Source organism: Cygnus olor, chromosome 1 (genome assembly GCF_009769625.2).
Source record: "Cygnus olor isolate bCygOlo1 chromosome 1, bCygOlo1.pri.v2, whole genome shotgun sequence".
NCBI classification, from domain to species: domain Eukaryota; kingdom Metazoa; phylum Chordata; class Aves; order Anseriformes; family Anatidae; genus Cygnus; species Cygnus olor.
This window is the reverse complement of record NC_049169.1, coordinates 138339590-138357213: the sequence shown is the minus strand read 5'-3', so window position 1 is coordinate 138357213 and position 17624 is coordinate 138339590. Positions and strand designations below refer to the sequence as shown.

The 17624-nt window shown below is 43.0% G+C and overlaps 1 protein-coding gene across 4 annotated transcripts in view; it reads right to left on the bottom strand.

The window, feature by feature from the left end:
• The window catches only part of OCA2 (OCA2 melanosomal transmembrane protein), a 205264-nt gene that overhangs the window by 180597 nt on the left and 7043 nt on the right, over positions 1-17624 (bottom strand). For 2 of the 4 annotated variants that reach the window (XM_040535542.1, XM_040535559.1), the window contains exons 1-2: positions 9382-9654; positions 5793-5889 (exon numbers count right to left, since the gene is read on the bottom strand). The exons of 1 other annotated variant lie outside the window; for it this stretch is intronic. In XM_040535542.1, the coding sequence (XP_040391476.1) occupies positions 5793-5879 (87 nt within the window). In that variant the 5' untranslated portion in view covers positions 5880-5889; positions 9382-9654. Of the gene's footprint in view, positions 1-5792; positions 5890-9381; positions 9655-17624 lie in introns of those variants that run through there. One more of the 4 variants, XM_040535534.1, reaches the window with a different exon arrangement.

Genomic DNA, 17624 nt, shown 5'->3' with positions numbered 1-17624 from the left:
TTTTTTGTGCACCTTTGGATATTTCTCTTGTTGGTTTATTCCCACCAGGAATAAATCCAAAGTTTTAAACCTCTTTGCAACTTCAAAATTAGTCATTATAAAAAGCACATAAATATATAAAGAGACCTTTTCCATGTCTGCCATGATTTTCTCCCACAAATTTTCCAGGAACTTGCATTGACCTGTCCCACACAATAAGCCATAATCACTTATGGATCAGCGAGGGCTGGCATTGTGGCTGGTTAATGAGAAACAAATGCAGCCACAGAGCTATCAGCGAGCTTTGGGTTTTACTTCAGAAGCACATAAATACCAATTCTTCAAGATCTGCATGCGTGGAAATCCAGCTTATGCCAGGAAGAATTAACTCAGATTTACAGACCTCTTAACATTGGGAAAGTGGAACTGGGACCAAAATTCTGGCCAACTTTGAAGAGGAGATTTATGTGCTGAGAAAATCAGATATGAAGGCAGTGAGACCCAAGCTCCTGTTGGATGCAGCAACTGCACATGCCAGCTCTTGTGCCACCCAGCACCTGGGCACAGGCCTGGGTCCAGCAGGGACTGTCACAGAGGCCACAGGCTCAGAAAGGCTCCCCCTGCAGAACACCTGGGGTTGTGCTAATGCCATTTCACCACATTGTACAACTTTTACCTTGACCACAGCAGTGCCATGGCTGTACTGAAACCACTGCTCCCTTCCCGGCCCACAGACTCCCTCAGAAAGCCACTGTCATGCTGAAGTGTTGCCACAGGCAGCAGCCCCTCGTTATGAGATCAGATATTCAAGGTTTCTGGAGACAAAATGCCATTTCACCAGCTGCCAGCGGTGCTTATGAAATGTGAATCCAACCTTGATGAAAATTAGGTCCTATTATATGATTATTAACAGTGATTATAATAAAACTTAGTGCATAACAGTCAAAAAGCTTTTATACTTTGATCATTAAAATTCAGTATGAAAAGTTACAAAAAAAAGCACTTCAGAATACCACAAAGTGCCCAAATCAGACACGGAGACTGAGTTAGAGAGCAGCCCTTCTAGAACACATGCTGAGGAACCTAATTATGGGTCTATTTAAGTGCAAAGTGGCAAAGCCACCACAGAAGACAGCAAGAGCCCGGGACACAGGCCTGTCAGCCTTGTGTGTCCCCACACCAGGGACAGCAGCCATTTTGGGGCATGTCCCCACTCCCCCCTCCAGGGACCTCAGCAAAGGACAGGCAGGTAGACCTGCAGGGCCATGGGGCAGAAATAGCACAGTAATAGGAAATAGACCCAGCAGAAGAAATCACTGGAAATGGAAATAACAGAAAGACAATCGTGGCTTTGTGCAGCTTTGAGCTCCCCCAGCCTTACAGCTCAAAGAGGATAGAGGACCCTGAAAGGAATGACTGAAATACACAGTAATAGAAACACAGATCTTGGCTCCAAGCAAGAAGGGCTTGCAAGACAAATCTAAATCAGAATTTCCCCGGGTGGCATATCCTTCTCTAGTCCTTTCTATTCCCAGTATCCTTAGTTCTCATATCCTAACCTTCTTCACCTGACTTTATAAGGACCCACACTTAGATTGACTAATTTGACTCTTCCCATCATTAGCAGCCTGTAAAACAAATAAGCCTTTGCTTACTTGTCCTTTCTTGGTTTTCTTGAAAGAGAGGAGAAAGAAAGGGAAGGCAGTAGGGAGAGTGTGCTGAATTACTGAAAGAAGTTAGCAAAGTTACTCCCTTCACAGGAGTCCCATTTTGGGGCATGGCTGGCACACATCACAAAACACCAATGACACTTCAATTTTCGATAGATGATACTTTCCCCCAGATATTTCCTTGAAGGGAGAAGTCCCTTTGTCACCCAGTATAAGGAGCAGAAACATGGCTGATGTAGTACCAACTACACCATCGCTGAGCTGGTCCAGGCCTTTTCAATTATCTGGAAAGCACTGAATATTGGTGATCCAAGACAAAATCCTGAGTGAAAGTCCAGGAAAGCTGGGCTCGTTGCATTGCACTTTGAGATCAAAGGCTGGTGGGGTGGGGTGGGCCAAGTCACAGCACACAGAGGCCAACACCACCCCATCAATACCCTTATGCCACCCCTGGTAGGCTGCTGCCTGTGCTAAAATCACAACCTGCCTTCCACTCTAATAGATAACTTCGGAATGCAAATATTTCCAACTGCACATGGAAAATATAATTGTTCTTGTCTTCAATCTCAGTACGTATATTTACTTACTGGTTTTATTAAGACTGTAAATTATAATTGAGATATCTTCCCACTTGTTAGGTTTTTCATAACATTTGGTTTGTCTGAGCACCTGCTGTGAAAGTATACAGACTTTCAAGTGATGTTAGGCTGTGGAAACATGAGCTCCATCTGTACTAGTTTTTTTAAAGATGAGAACCTGAACACAACCTCTAAAATTGATCCTGCGTCACCCCAAAAAGTGGGAGTTTTATCTTGAGGTGAGTAAAGACTAAATTAGTTAGGCTCTTATAAGTACAGAGCCTTAGCCTGGAAGACATTTATTTTAAGAACTAACTTCAATGAAAATAAAAGAATGCCAAGGACAAGAAGCTTGAGAGAAAACCTGATGCCTGGATACCAAATCATAAACCACATTATTGCACATTCACAAAAGTTTTGCAAAAAAATAAAATAATACAGCATCATTTTGCCACAAGAGACAGGTTTGATTGTGATTACCCACGTAGCTAAAACATTGCTAAGGCAACTATCACCATGGTATCTAAGCTTCTAAGACATCGGTGCATTTACCATTCAAGAAAATCTCAAATGACTGCATTTCTCTGTAGTTACAGAACTTTTCTTCACTTTTATTTCTTCTTCCTTTTCTTATCTTACAATGCCTCCAACAGCAATGAGACATAGGTGAGATGTTACCATGTGAAGGTGAGGAGAGATTTTAGCCAAGGAAAGTTCATTTCGGATTCGTCTGGAGCCATGCACCAGCAAGGGTTTTTTAGCCACAGCTAGAAATTGATCCAGCAACCACCCATCTGGACTTTGACTGATGAAAGGGCTAATAACAGTATTTAAGCAATATTTGTTATCCTTTTTCACCCTTTTCATCCCAGCCCAAGCAGTTGAAACATCTGTTTTTAAATTACTAGTACAGAATTCTTTTTTTGTTAAGTTTGTCAGATGCTAATAAGATCAACAGGCTATCTAAATTATTTTATTTAAGAGAGTTTGTGTAGCCTGCATTTTAGTGCAAAACATAATGCTGGAGGCAAATGATGTAGCTGGTAGTATATCATTTAAAGCATTATTTTCCTGAGTGTCACTAAGCACACATAGTATCTCTGCCATCAAAATGAAGAATTTAATCTTAGAGCCCATGAGGCTACAAAATATGACATCTCTTGAGAGAATGTCCATAAGCAGTATGTTTTCTGTCTTCTGCATCTCATAATCATCAAAGCCTTTCTCCCACCAAGACTGGAAAAAATATTACCTCTACACTCAGTCACCTTTGCATTACCAGGCAGAAAGCCAAATTCTAAAAAATATCTACTGGAAGAGGGAATGTGTGGTGCTGCCCAGCGGGGCATGCCACCATGCCTGCCTGGCTTAGGCAAAGGAGAACATGGCTTTTTAAGCAAGAGTCATGTTCACCCCCCCCCAGGGCTCAGATGTGCCAGGGAGCCTCTCTCCCAAGGCAAATTAAAGCCAGATCTCGCCTGCCTGGAAGGCTCTCTACATCATCCAAGCCTAAATAAACTTCTCTCCCACCGAATCCTCTCTCAGCCTGCCCCTGTGCCAGGAGCAGAGGCCAGAGGTACAAGCTGCTGAGAAGCTCACAAAGTGCTCACAGAGCATCCCAAGGTAGATGTGCCACCAAGGCAGCTTTCTATATGTGCATCTCCCTCCGGGTATGCATCTCATGACAGCTTCCCCCACAAGTCAGACAGGTAATACTGTACTGGCCTCCTGTGGCAAAGATGCCTAAAAATTTTCTCAGCAGCAGGGAGGAGAGTAACACTCCTAGTCTGTGGCCCTGAGAAACGGAGCAGGGCTTCAGCACTACAGCTCGTAAGTCCTCCCATGGCAGGGTTGTTCCTGCATGACCATTGCCATGCATAACCCTGACCGTGCTGCCCAAGGGACAGGCGAGAACCATTCCCAAGACTCGGGAAAAACTTTTCCATAGAACTGCAGCCTAAAAGACAGACACCATACACACAGAAGCCCCCACACCAGCACTGCCAAAATATGATTATTATATTTATTTACTTTGCTTGAAGAAAAGGTCCTGGGATGTCTAACACTGTAATGTACAAGCAAGAATTCTCTTATTTGGTAGGTTTTGTCTTATAAACAGAAAGTGTTTCTAACTGTAGGAAGCAGTTGAGACTGGTTTGGGCTTAAAGGGTATAACAAATTATTTTGACATACATGATTTGACAGTATATTCCAGTACTGTGCCATTTTCCACAGAAACTGTGCCTATCCTACAGGATCTCCATTATCCCATAGGGTGGCGTTAGGGATTGCATGGAATAATGCTGCACAGAGTAGTCCTCCCTTGTGTGACTGAGTGGGAAGACTACAGAGCAGGGCTGGCCACAACAGATTGTCACTACTTTTCCTTCAGTGTCTTTGGGGTCTTCTTTTCTTTGGAGGTGAGACAGCATGGAGCTGTTTGCTGTGTTGTGTCACGCTTTATGTTGTCACTCAGGGATGGGCCCACGTGTGTCCAGGAAAGTGAGGAAGGGCTCCAGCCACAGTGCCTCGCAGGAATACAGTAGAAGCCCATAAATCTCACTGCTGCAAGATCGTGGCTGCTCTTTGGTGGCTTTCTGCAGGTGGGAGGCAGCCCTTGATGGATCACAGCTCTTACTGACTTCCCAGCTCAGCAAAAGCCCTGACACCTTGCTTCTCAGACCTTTCACACACAGGACCATGACCTTGTTGGTGCCTTGCCTCCTTTGGACTGGCATCCCATATGCGACCACAGAGCTCAGGGAAGATACAGGAGCAATGGCCTGGCAGGACAAATGTCCCTCGCTGCAGAGAGGTGGTGTCCAGGATAGGAGATCCTCAGCTGGTGAAGGAAAGGGGCAAGGTGGACTGGAGAGTCAGAGTGAGTAAATTGGAGGTCTGCTTCAAGAGGAGTAGTGAGGGAAGCTGTGGAGGGTCCGGGCATGGCTGGTGACAGGGTGTGTGGAGGAAGCGAGGAAGATCTGGGGCTGGTCATAATGGTGATGGTCATGGTCATGACGGGGAGGGCTGCGCAGTGGGCAAGCTTATTGTATAGACCTGATTCAAATATCTTAACAGGGGGCACCATTTGCAGGCCATGAGACAAAAGACAAGTAACTCTGGGGAGAAACCACTTTCAGGCCACCAAACAAAAGAAAATAACTTGTGTTATTTTCCTGTCACACAGCTGCATCACTGCAACTCCATGGGCAGCAAACCACAGCACAGGAGCAACACCAAGCAGCCCAGGTGGCAACTCCTCTACAGAACGAAAATGTCTAGTTGCATCCCAAGAAAGTGCAAAACTACTGGGTTGGCTAAGAAAAATAGCTGAAAAGTGAGTAGGGAAAACCACGGCACCGCCAGCGCGGCAGAACTGCGGGTACGCGGGCAGACGCTGACCCCTGCTGGCAGCCTCGCCGCCTGCCAGAAAAGGGTTTTCCCTGGAAAATAAATAAATAAATACATGCATACGTACGTAGGAACACACGTTTTTAAGGCAGGGTGTCCCCCGAGCCACACGAGGGTCCCCGAGTGGGGTGAGGGGTGATCATAGAGCAAGTACCTGTTTATTTGCATACTTAGGGTGTGCAGAGGAGGGTCTGGCCATCATTGAGTCTCCCCCTGCTTCAGGACTCACTTGTTTGTTCATGGATAAATATCTATAAATAGCAGGGAGACAGTGTTTCTGAATAGGCAGGAATGGTCTTATAGGCAGGAATAGGTTCTAAATAGGCAGAAATGGTATGCAGTTGAGGCAGGAAATGTTTGTAATGCGTTTTGAGATATTGGTTAGCAGTGGTCAGTTGGATTTTAAGAATCAGTAAAAGAAAAAAGTTAAACAGTTTAAGGGGGTCTCATTCAGTCAAGTTGAAGATGCCATTGACACAGAGACTCCTGTCATCATCAGGACAGCAACTGAGCATTCTGTTTGAGAGCTTAGGATACCCCAGAAATTAGGCTTTTTTTTAAAGAAAAAAAATGTCTCTGCATATCTGCATCACAATGCCCTGATCTTGCTTTATCTAAATAGTCAGTTTGGGAGCCTTTTAGGAGGAGTCCTTGTTGAAGGAATAATTTTAAATGAAGAGCTATCAGCTTGGTCATTAGGAGCAGGGCGCACTGTAGGCATAATGACAATCAAACGAGCCAGTTCCAAAAAAAAAAAAAAAAAAAGTAATTTCCTTTTTTGTCTTACTGCATCTGCAAAAGAGGTCAAACCAAAGCCCATTCAAGCCAACAGGCAGAGTTGTCAAATGTCTGATCAGATACAGATAACTAAGTTGGGACACTTTGTAAGGTTAGGCCCCAGTTAATGCCCTGGGTCCACATACAGCCCATGGAGAGACACAGGCACTGACCACCAGGCTCACTTGGCAGTGGGCACCTGAGACAGGGCAAGTGCATCATGCTCCAGAAGTGCCTGCATCTCCCACTGACGGCCAAGGGACCTGGGAGTGAGGGAGATGTGTACTGTACCACAAAGCAATGCTGTACAGTTACTGAGGCCAACATCGGGGCTTGGCCATTTGAAGATGTGCTTAATGCTGTCACATCTCTGAAACAGTGCAGTTGTTGAAGCAGATTTCTTGCTGGTAAGCTTAGCAGGTAAAGGGAGAAGGAGAATGGAAGTCAGTATTAACACAAGTCACTGGACAACTTAGTCAGGTGATGCTATTGAAGAACTATAGCTACATCATCAACACACAGGGCCTGTGAAGCACCCTCACTGGAGGCAACATGGCTCCCACCTCTTGGAGGAATGGGAGGGAGAAGCACCATTCCTGACAAGCCTGGAGACTCAGGGTGCTGTGTTACAAGGAGGCTGAATCAGAAGGAAAATGATACAACATTCAAATAGACTCTTTTGGATTTAGGGCTTGGTCTTACTTTAGGAGGAAAAAAAGAAAAAAGACTCTAGAAGATAGTTGTAAAATGTAGCTGAAAACTATTCAGGAAATGCAGTTTGCTGTAGTTAAGACATGCTGAGAAACCAGGCATGTTTGAAAGGAAAAACAGTATCTTTCGGGTCATGACCCATATGCAAACCCAGAGAGAGTTTTCTTCTCTCCTTGAGCTATGAAAGTTCTTTTTATGCCATAAAGTTAATGTTTCTGTATTCTTTTAAAAATGAGATCAATAGCAAATACCATGTTTCAAGAAAGCTACCTAGCCTGCTGAGATGCCAAAGGCCTTTCATGAAGCCTTTGTGCAAGAATATGAAATGATTGACACTGATGAGGAAAACTCCAGCACTATCGCCTTGCTAGAGGACTTTTGAGAGTCTTTTTGACTTCTCTCTGGCACTTTCATAACCCATCATTACATATTCATGGGAAAGCAATGAGTCTCATATGCTCAGATCACCCTGAAGCGTGTCTGTGGGTAACCCCTGAGATCCCGAGGCAGAGGCTGACAAGGAACACCCGGCTCCACAGCCCTTGTCAGGGCCTTGGGCCTCTCCAGCTGCTGCAGGCAAAGGCAGCACAGGGTAACCACAGGTGAGGCAGGAAAGGTTGTTGGAGAAGAGTATTCTGAAATCTGAAATGACTTCTAATAGGCCTTTATTGGTGATTGCAGATTGTTGGTGTTGTTTTTACTTTGGGCTCCTTATCCTTCCAGACATGTCAAAGTCTATAGCAGTGCCCCATTCTCATATTGGGTGTGTATAAAGGTCTTTATATCTTTAAATATTGCTTGCATACTTTTTAAGTAACAAGCAAGACAGTAGGAAGGGGTTGATTAATTGACACTATACTTTGAAATCATTACAATAACCCTGGCTAGTTTCAGTGGTGTTTTAGAGAAAAGAAAATTCAGGTTGCGAAGTTGAAAAGGAATACCAATATTAAGGGACATTTTTATATTAGTTTTATGCCCATACTATGCTAATAAATGTTACAAGTTCTTAACGAATTATGCTACAGACTTTCAAGCTGAACACCGAACTCCCTAAAACAAAGTGCAGAAAAATGTGTTATTGCCCACAGAATGACATGTCTAGATGATTGTTATTCCCACAGTGTCAATCTTTCTTATGTCTAACTTGATAAACTGCAGGTGCTCGAAATTGCTGCAGCAGCTAGAATACTGATAGGCAATAAGTGTTCATGTCACATTTCTCCTGTCCGCTGTTAGCCTAAATTTACTTCATAGAAAAGATGATGATAAGGAGTGTCTTTGCACAAAGGAATTAGAGCATCCATATGCCTTGGCAGCTGTACCATGGAAAAATAAAATACCAACAGGTGCAGAAGAGCAGAGTTCATGGTACTGATGGTTTCTCCTATATTCTAAATATACATCAAATCAGAATAAAATACATCTCTCTCATACAGAACCCCAGCAAAAATGGAGGTAGCAGTGACATAGACACAGTTTTAGCACACCTCTTTGTCCTAGTATCTATCAGACTGGAATTTGTTTGTGAAATGTCCCTTGGCACAGCTACTATTTCAACTACAAAAAAAAGCAGCACACTAGGTATGATTATATTTTACAAAGTGAATGTAAATATTTCATACACTGTTAATGTGGCTGGAATTTTTACTTCCCTGTGGGTAAAAATAGCTGACCCTCATTTGTTGACACTGGCTATAATATATTCAAGATAATAAAACCAGGAGGGAACATTAAGGGAGCTAGTTAAGTATTTTATATGTATCTATTTCTATGTTCTATGATCAAAAAAGGTTTTGTTTACTTTCTACAAATAATTTGTTGGAGTTTTTTAATTTTTTTTCCTTCCTGTACTAACAGGTTTCAAGGCCATATTCAAAAATTAATCATCACCACAGGACAAAACTACAATGAATGGTAAAATAATATTCTTCTGAGACAGCCATGGCAAACAGCAAAGCATTCTAGAAGCCAGACAATGACCACTGCAAATGGACATATCTGTACTGATTTCAAGCATCGTTAGTACTTATTCTTCTTTCCAGATAGCCAAAGGGATTTGATTCAGTCCCTATCAAAATTTTACTTTGATTTCAGCTGGGAGAGGGTCATACCTGACTGAGCTAATAAACTTCAGTTTCAACTAGAAATTTCAATGTTATTCTAACAACCTGTTCTTGTGTGAATTAAAAACCAGTCAATCAAACACTAAACAAACAAGGGAAAAAATGAAAACAGACATATTTAGCACTTACTTTTCTGGAATTTGGGCACTCCATTAACACCCTACTGCTGTACACAGCTTTTTGCCTTCCTTGTGTTGCAACTGAGCCTGCTTTTATATACATTCCTACTTCTTTCAAATGATCATGCACTAAAAAGAAGCACAGCTTCATTGATAAAACTAGTGTGCCCATGCTGTTGATGGCACTGGTTCATGTTACAGTCCTGACAAATTCATTAATTTCTCTCTCAGCTTTAAAACATTCTTACAAAACCAAGAAGCTGAAAGCACATGCTATGAGATGTAGGTTTGTGAAGCTGGCAGCTTTCTGGAGTGCTAAAGCTTATGAAAATCCAAATCCAAGCTAAAATGTATGGAATGTGAGCCTCGGGGCTTTATCCAAAATACATGGAGACTAGTGAGAGTCCTTCCACTGTCTTCACTCGACTTTGGATCAAGCCTTTCAAAGACGTAAAACAGAGGCTTAAAATGCCAAGCTTGTAGGAGCTGCTTGGTTGCAGATAGAAGTTGCCAGACTCCATGACTCTCAGGGGAGGGCTGAGTAATACATCCTCAGGGCTAGAAGGTTAAAATCACACAGAGAAACTGTACACATCGTGCTGGCAAGTTGGCCCCAGGATCATGCACAGGGGAAATACAGGAAGGGAGGTATGTCAGACCATCCCCTCCGGGTCCACAGCATTCCTCCTCTCTTAGCCATGGCAGACAATCTTTTCACGTTGGTGGGGGTTTGGTCACGAATTATTTTATTTAGGTATCCCTGGAAGAAGATATTTCAAATACAGCACAGAAGCAGAGCTTTCCTACCAAAATAAAAAGGAAGAGCACTAAAATCTCAAAACTGATCAAGCAACTTCATTGTTTCAGCAACTAGGAATTGCTTTAAGTGCTTGGGAGTGAAACCACAGCCCAGCAGCTGCCACCAAACTGGAGATGAGAATTGGGATTGCTGTTCCCTGCTTTGCTGTCTGTCTGTCTTGGGGCAAAGATGTGCCTTGTCCGCTAAGTAACTTTCATCCAGTAGGGTTCACTCAGCAAAGCTGTAAATTGTTTTGAAGTTCTGAGGCAGAAGGCACTGGGAAGTGCATTGTAATATCAGTAGTAACTGCATTTTCTCAGCAAAATATTTGCACTCTGCATGAGAGTACATTTCATGGGAAGGGGGAAAAAGAGTGGCCTCTTCATTCAGATTATCTTAACCAAACCACCTCTGACAAGTGCTTATGTTCCTTGGCATTCACTTAAGATGGTGCATTTCTAGGCAGAAAGTTCATTGCACAGAAGACTCATTAGCAAGTCCTTCTGTGAATCCCAATAAACACTGTGCCCTCCAAGTCTCCAGAAGGTCTGAAGCAAGCATGCATTTCTGAAGTAGCTGCTTAAAGATCTGAGGGAAACTTGGCTGGAGGAATAGCCACATGATCCTCCATCCCCTTTAGAATTTTTGGCTTTCAAACACTAAGTCCAACGTGACTTGACAGCCTTATACAATCAAAAACTCACCATTGACCAACCAAGCAATGCAATACTGGAAGGTTAACCAGAAGAGGGAGATGAGTATCCAAATTCCCTTTCTTTCTGTCTCCTCATTTGAAGATTTTACCTTATAACTACTCAAACGGAAGTGAAAACTTCCCACGGGGAATCTGGCTGTTGTGCAGCACAACATTGCTGGCTGAGGAAAGGCAGGATCCCTTTCCTGGCCATGCAGAGCAATCCACGCAGAGCTTGTGTGAGCACAGCACTAATGTGAATCAGGGCAGACCCCCACTGCAAGGACAGCTCTGAGCTTTGGAGATGTTGGGATGAGTGTGCATACTTTGGGTCCAGAAAAAAGGAGCTTGGGAGTCCATGAGCAGAGCCTTCAGTGCTTTGTTTTATCTCTAGACCTTCATTGTCATACTCTCTCTTTAAGAATCCCTATTGAAAAATAACCCTTGGAAAATATAATTGCTGGTCATAGACCTCAACAGGGTGCTGGAAGAAACTAATATCTTAACTGGATCCACTGTGCTCCTTGTCTCTGTCCCGATATTCAAGAGGTGACACCTCATTCCCACTAGGGGTCACGGGAACTAATGCAGAAGGACAAGGAGACAAAACTGTTGGGCCTGACATTCACACTAATTACTCTTCTCCCTACCCTAAAACCGGTGAGAGATGCGTTTGCACTTACCCTACCTAAATCCTCTTTTCACAGTCAAAGCAGTGTAAATGAATGCTAGGGTTGGTGGAAGTAAGGACTATTATCTTCAAAGAGATTGTTTGACCTACCTAAACTTTGCAGCAATTTCGCTGTAATAATTTTTTATTTTTTTACACTGACACATTGTGGAAATCTCACACTAGCAGTCATGAGAAAGTGGAAGACAATGACTAGATAATTTGGTGCATCCCAAAGTCTTTAATTTAATCATGGATTGTACTTCGGGAGATGTGTTATTTAAAGATATGTATGAATTTCATATCAGACTGCAGACATTTGTTTCTTTTACTTCATGAAAGATAATTGCTGGATTATGGATAATTGTTAGATAAAATATTCTTTTCACTTATCAGAGTTCACAAAAGTTACCTCATAGCAGAAATAGTTCTGAGTTAACTCAGCAATGAAGAATTCTAAATTATTAACTTCCTCTGACATCCAAGTAGTCTGTATTTTAAAGCTAAATATTTATCTGGAAGTAAATCAAGTCTCTCTGGTGCTCAGCGTTGTAGTTCAACTAATTTATTCCTTAGCAAAGTCCAAAAATGGTTATGTTTACTACATTCAACTTTTTTTTGAAAGTGTTCATGAAATGTGTTAGATTTAATACATTAAGCGTTTTTTTCTGATTTATGGGACTTTACAGCAGTCTGTGGGTAGATGCAGAACAATCTTTTTGCCAAAAAGATCAGTTTCTCTTCTGTGTCATTAAAGCCAGAAAAATTGAACCTCCAGTTTGATTTCTAGAGCAGTGAATAAATGGCTAAAGAAAACCAATTTGCATGAAGAGGGAAAAGGTGTATGTAGCCCATGAATGATCGATAAACATAGGTAAAACATTTCAAAAGGAATGCAGAAATTTGTTCTTTTCTAAATGTAAGGAGAAATAACAGCTGTTTAACTGGGAGTCCTGCATTGGCCACAGCTGTTGTGAGAAGTTTCCCTTTGAAAATACAGACCTTTAGCTTAAGCTTATATGCCCTAATATTAATAAGATACCCTTTGTTTAATGGATAGCCTTGCTGTTTGAATTTTATATTATTACGGACTGTTTTAAGGCAGCCATCTGGGCCCAGTCAGACCAAGGATCTCTGCATACAGACCTAGGCACATAATAGGTGGAGGACCAAAGAGTGCAGCCTGTTTACAGACGGTGAAGCTATATAACGAGGAGCAGTGGCCCTGCAAGGTGCTCCAGCATTTAACAAAGAACTCAGCCTGCATCCTCCTGCACCATGGAGCAAAAAGGACAAATGTAATCCCTGAAGGTTTAAGGCCAAATAGCACACAGGTATTGAGACTTGTTCTCTTGCCATGTTAGAATTTGTTTCCTACCAAGTGCTGGGGTTCCCGTTTTGGAAAGGAATTTGGAAGAAGGGAGACAGTGCAGAAAACTCACAATGCAAATAATCCAAGGGCTTGAGAAATGCCTTACTGCAGAGTAAGTCCCATTTTTCAAAATAAAAAATGGAGCGATGACTCAGTTATTAGGCCACCTCCACAGAGAGCAAATATCTGGTACTAATGCATACTTTAACTTAGTGGAAAAGGCAAGATAAGAACTGATGGCTGGAAGATGAAGCCAGATAAATACAAACAGGAAATACAGCAATTTTTTATGATGTTTTTAAGTGGTCACATAGATTAACTACTGAAACAAACTACTGAGGACAGCAGACTGGCAATGCCTCCCCATCTAGAGTTATCACTGGGACATCTGCTTAGTCAAGACATGCTATTCAATCCAAGACCGGGGAAAACCGGCTAAAATGTGAAAAAGTGTGATACAAGAGTGCAAGTTAGAGATGAGAGTCCCCTTTAAACCCAAATTCTGTGAAAGTCTGGCTGTACAAATTCCCTTTTGATCCATGACCTCACAATCATTTGAGGTTCATTTTCCAGCTCAGAAAATTAATCAATGTCAGTATCAACTGAAATTTGTTTTTTATACTTTGGCTTTAACCAAAAAAAAAAAAAAAAAAAAAAAAGGTAAACCAGATACAGTTGTCATAATACAAGTTGTTAAGTTGTTTCAAAAAAATCCTTACAGTAATCTATTCCTTTTGGACCTGTAAAAAAAAAAGCTAGTTACTGAGATTTTTTTGTGCATTTTCATGCTTAAAAAGCAATGCTTCTGCTGGCAATTTTCACTGAACACTACATTTATAGAGCCACTTCAGCAATGAAATAGGAAGCTGTAATCGCACTCTACATGCTTTGGCAGCCCTTGACATGGGCAGGATGTCTGAGAGGTACTGTATTCAGGCTCTTCTTTTCCTTTCTTAATAAAAATCTGTCTTCAGAACTTCCGTATAAAAGGGAAGAACTCATTAGTTGAGAGGCATACAAAATGCAAAGAGCTCATTATGCTTTTGGGATGAAGATACCAAGTTTAGCCAGATATTGCATTTTAATTGGATTTCCCAGCAATAAGAGCAAAACACTCTAAAAATGAACCCTCCGAGGGAGGAGAAAGCAGGACTCTGCTCTTTCTCTGCAGGCCCTGTAGCCAGTGGGACTTGTGCAGATCTTTCCTCCTTGTGACTCTGGTACTAGTGGAGCACCTCACCCACTCTGCAGAGGAAGAAACCACATCGATAAGTGCTGGTGCCTGCAGCCTCCCTTCCTTGCCCTGAGCCACTGAACCCGAAGAAATTCTTCTAATAGACCAAAAAGAGGGTTGGTTATGTGATCCTCATGTCAACCCACCTCTTGTTTCAAACCTGAAATATGTTGACCTTGTTTCTCCTTGGGAAGCTGCTAAAACAGACCCTTAGGACCAAGGGGATGCTGCAGGGTCACTGTCACTCATGGGCACTTATGCTTAGCAGATGGACTGCCAGGAAGACAGCACTGCCTGTCCAGGTACCCGTGCAGGTATGTGCTGTTCTTCCTGCAGCACGAGCACAATCTGTCCAACAGCCCAGCAGAGGATGTCCCTGACATGCGCTGTGTATTTACACCACGCACCTAAGACAGAGCGACTGGGCTGCCCATCCAGGAGCCCTGCTCCTGCCTCTTCTAAGACCAAGAGATTTTGTGCATGATAATTGGCTTTGTGCTGTCAAAGGGTTGTGTAGGAGATATCTTTGTTGCTGATTGGAGAGAGAAACCTCCAGGAAAAAGGTTTAATGACGGCAATAGCAATCTCCCTGTGCTGTTTTCCATGAGAAATGAAGCATCTCCAGAAATTTTTGCCCAAGCCAAGAATTTTGCACAACAGCTACCAGGTAAGGGCTGCCTCCTGACCTGTTAGTACCTGCAAGAAATCACAAGGTTGTGATGATGCTCTTGCGATGTGAACACAAAAGCAAGTTGTCTCTGCAAACCTGTGAGCAAGGTCAGGGTACACTGGTCCTCTCCCTAGAGTTTTCCCTCTGATGGTCCTCAGTGGAGACTCTATGCCAACCCTGGAGATGGATACCTCAAGTTCCCACATCGCAAAACACCAGGCATGTTCAATGTTGCACATTAGCACTTCCTTGGACAACGTCTTGGGGTATTCATATCCTAAAGTTGCTTTAGAAAAATGCTTTGGATGAAACCTTGGTGCCCTTGAAATTCATCCTTATTGAAGTCAATGGCAAATACTTTCTCCTTTGCTCCTCTGGCAAAACAGAAAAATATACACTTCTGAAATAAAAATGAAGGTGGCTGCAGCTTCATAGGTTGAGCAAGGCTGGAATGGCTTAGCTTCACTGCTGTTCCTACATGCATGCAAATGAACTGCTTTACTATTATTTAATTTAGAGCATTTGAGTTACTGAAGATGAAGCATGTATGTTATGACAGATTTGAGACTAAAGCCTGCTGCTGAAATTTGCCACAGCCACATCATAAACAATTAGATAAGAAAGAGATGTAAAAAATGGTAACAGAACAGTGAGAGGAGAGGTACAAACACAGTCACTGCTGATATCCCTGGTCATAAAATCTCCGATGCATGCTGAAAACATGAGTTTCATCAAGATCTGGGGTATGCCATCTAGGATCATTTCCTTACAGAGACTTACCCAAATGCACTGGGTCCCAGCACTCAAACAGCCTGTATGTCCAAGACAAGAAAAGGACTATGTAATGAAAACCTGATACACAGAAAATTTTAGAAGAATATTCCTGATGCACTATAGTTGTGCAGTCTTTGTAAAGATATACAGTCTGAAGTAATAACCCTCATATTTGGCATGTATTGGTGCTAGTGTGCATACACAACACCAAATATATCCCATGCTGGCCAAAGACAAGCAATCATGTGACACACTGCATAAATTAGAACATACATGCTGAGAAATTCCTTGAAAACAGAAAAAAGTGTATGAGAATTGTCTCTTCACGCATCAGGTCCCTGCTCAACCCCAGGCCAAGTTAGGCGTGATTTTGTGTGAAGCTACTCCAGATTTGTTAAGGCCAGTTACCATTTAGATTATTGAGAAAGAGATTTTCTAGGCTCAAGCTAAAGCACAGTTTCCCCAGCGAGGAGTTTCATAGACTTCACTTTTATATTAGAAGTTGAAGCATCAACTGCATTTGAGTGTATCACACACAGACAGTCTAAAAGGAAAGGAAAAGCAGCTGGCAACATGGCTAAGAGAGGCTGAGAGAGGTGTTAGGGAACTGACCTAAAAAAAAAAAAAAAAAGAGAGAAGCACAGTGTTAAGAAAAGGTTAAGGCACAGCTTGGTGAATCTGCTTGTAGATATCCCAGGGCAGCTCAGAGCTGCCCTCCCTCACCCTGAATCCCATGTCCTGCCTTCCCCAGTCCCCAGGGTTTTGCGGCTCCTGGACTGGTGATGGTAGCTTTGTTCTCCATGGCCCTTGTTGGATTTGACAAGAAGCTCAGCATGAGCCAGCACTGTGCAGCAATGTGAGCCCAGAAGACCGACTGCATCCTGGGTTGCATCAAAAGCAGCATGGCCAGCAGGGAGAGGGAGGTGATTCTCCCCCTCTGCTCTGCTCTCATGAGAACCCACCTGGAGTGCTGTGTTTGGCACTGGGGCCCCCAGCACAAGAAAGATGTGGACCTGTTAGAATGGGTCCAGAGGAGGGCCGCAAAGATGATCAGAGGGCTGGAGCACCTCTCCTATGAAGACAGACTGAAGCAGTTGGGATTGTTCAGCCTGGAGAAGGGAAGGCTCTGGGGAGACCTTACAGTGGCCTTCCAGTACCTAAAGGGGGCCTACAGGAAAGCTGTCTGGGAGTGCAGTGATAGGACAAGGGGTAATAGCTTTAAACTAAAAAATGGTAGGTTTAGATTAGACATTAGGAAGAAATTATTTATTCATAGGGTGGTGAGACACTGGCACAGGTTGCCCAGAGAAGCTGTGGATGCCCCATCCCTGGAGGTGTTCAAGGCCAGGCTGGATGGGGCTTTGGGCAACCTGGTCTGGTGGGAGGTGTCCCTGCCCATGGCAGGGGGTTGGAATTAGATGGTCTTTAAGGTCCCTTCCAAGACAAATCATTCTATGGTTCTATGATTCTGTCATTCCTGTGGCATGAATTTGACCAGCCACTTTCTGAATCCAGAAAAAAATGTCAAATATTCATAACTTCCTCTTGCAAAGTGCTTCTGGCCCATGACAATTCACTGCAAGTGATGCTTTATTAATAGAAGGGTTTTCCTGGAAAACTGCAAACATTCTAGTTAAAAGCAAACTGAAAGACAGACCCTAAAACATCAAAAAGACCAAGGGGTCACTGCAAATACAACAGAGTTGGATTAAAATCTCTGTTCAGTCCAAAGCCCGGTTTTTATCTGATCGTCCCTCCAGCACGGTGTGTGACCTGCCTTCGGGTATTCTGCTGCTATCTACCGGTACAAGCTGTTGGTGCTGTACCAGTTTCTTCAGAGAGGTTGTCTGTGCAAGATTCTGCATATCTCTTGGGCTGGAGCAAAGTCTTGTCAGCCTGTGGTCAGGGCATTCATTTCCTGTGTGGAGGATGCAGCTTGAGATTTCTTATTTCCTCGAAAGATTTAAAGCCATCTGGAGCCCCACAGTGAAGGGGGACACAGAATAAAGTACAGTTCACCCTTGGAGGGACCTCTGGAAG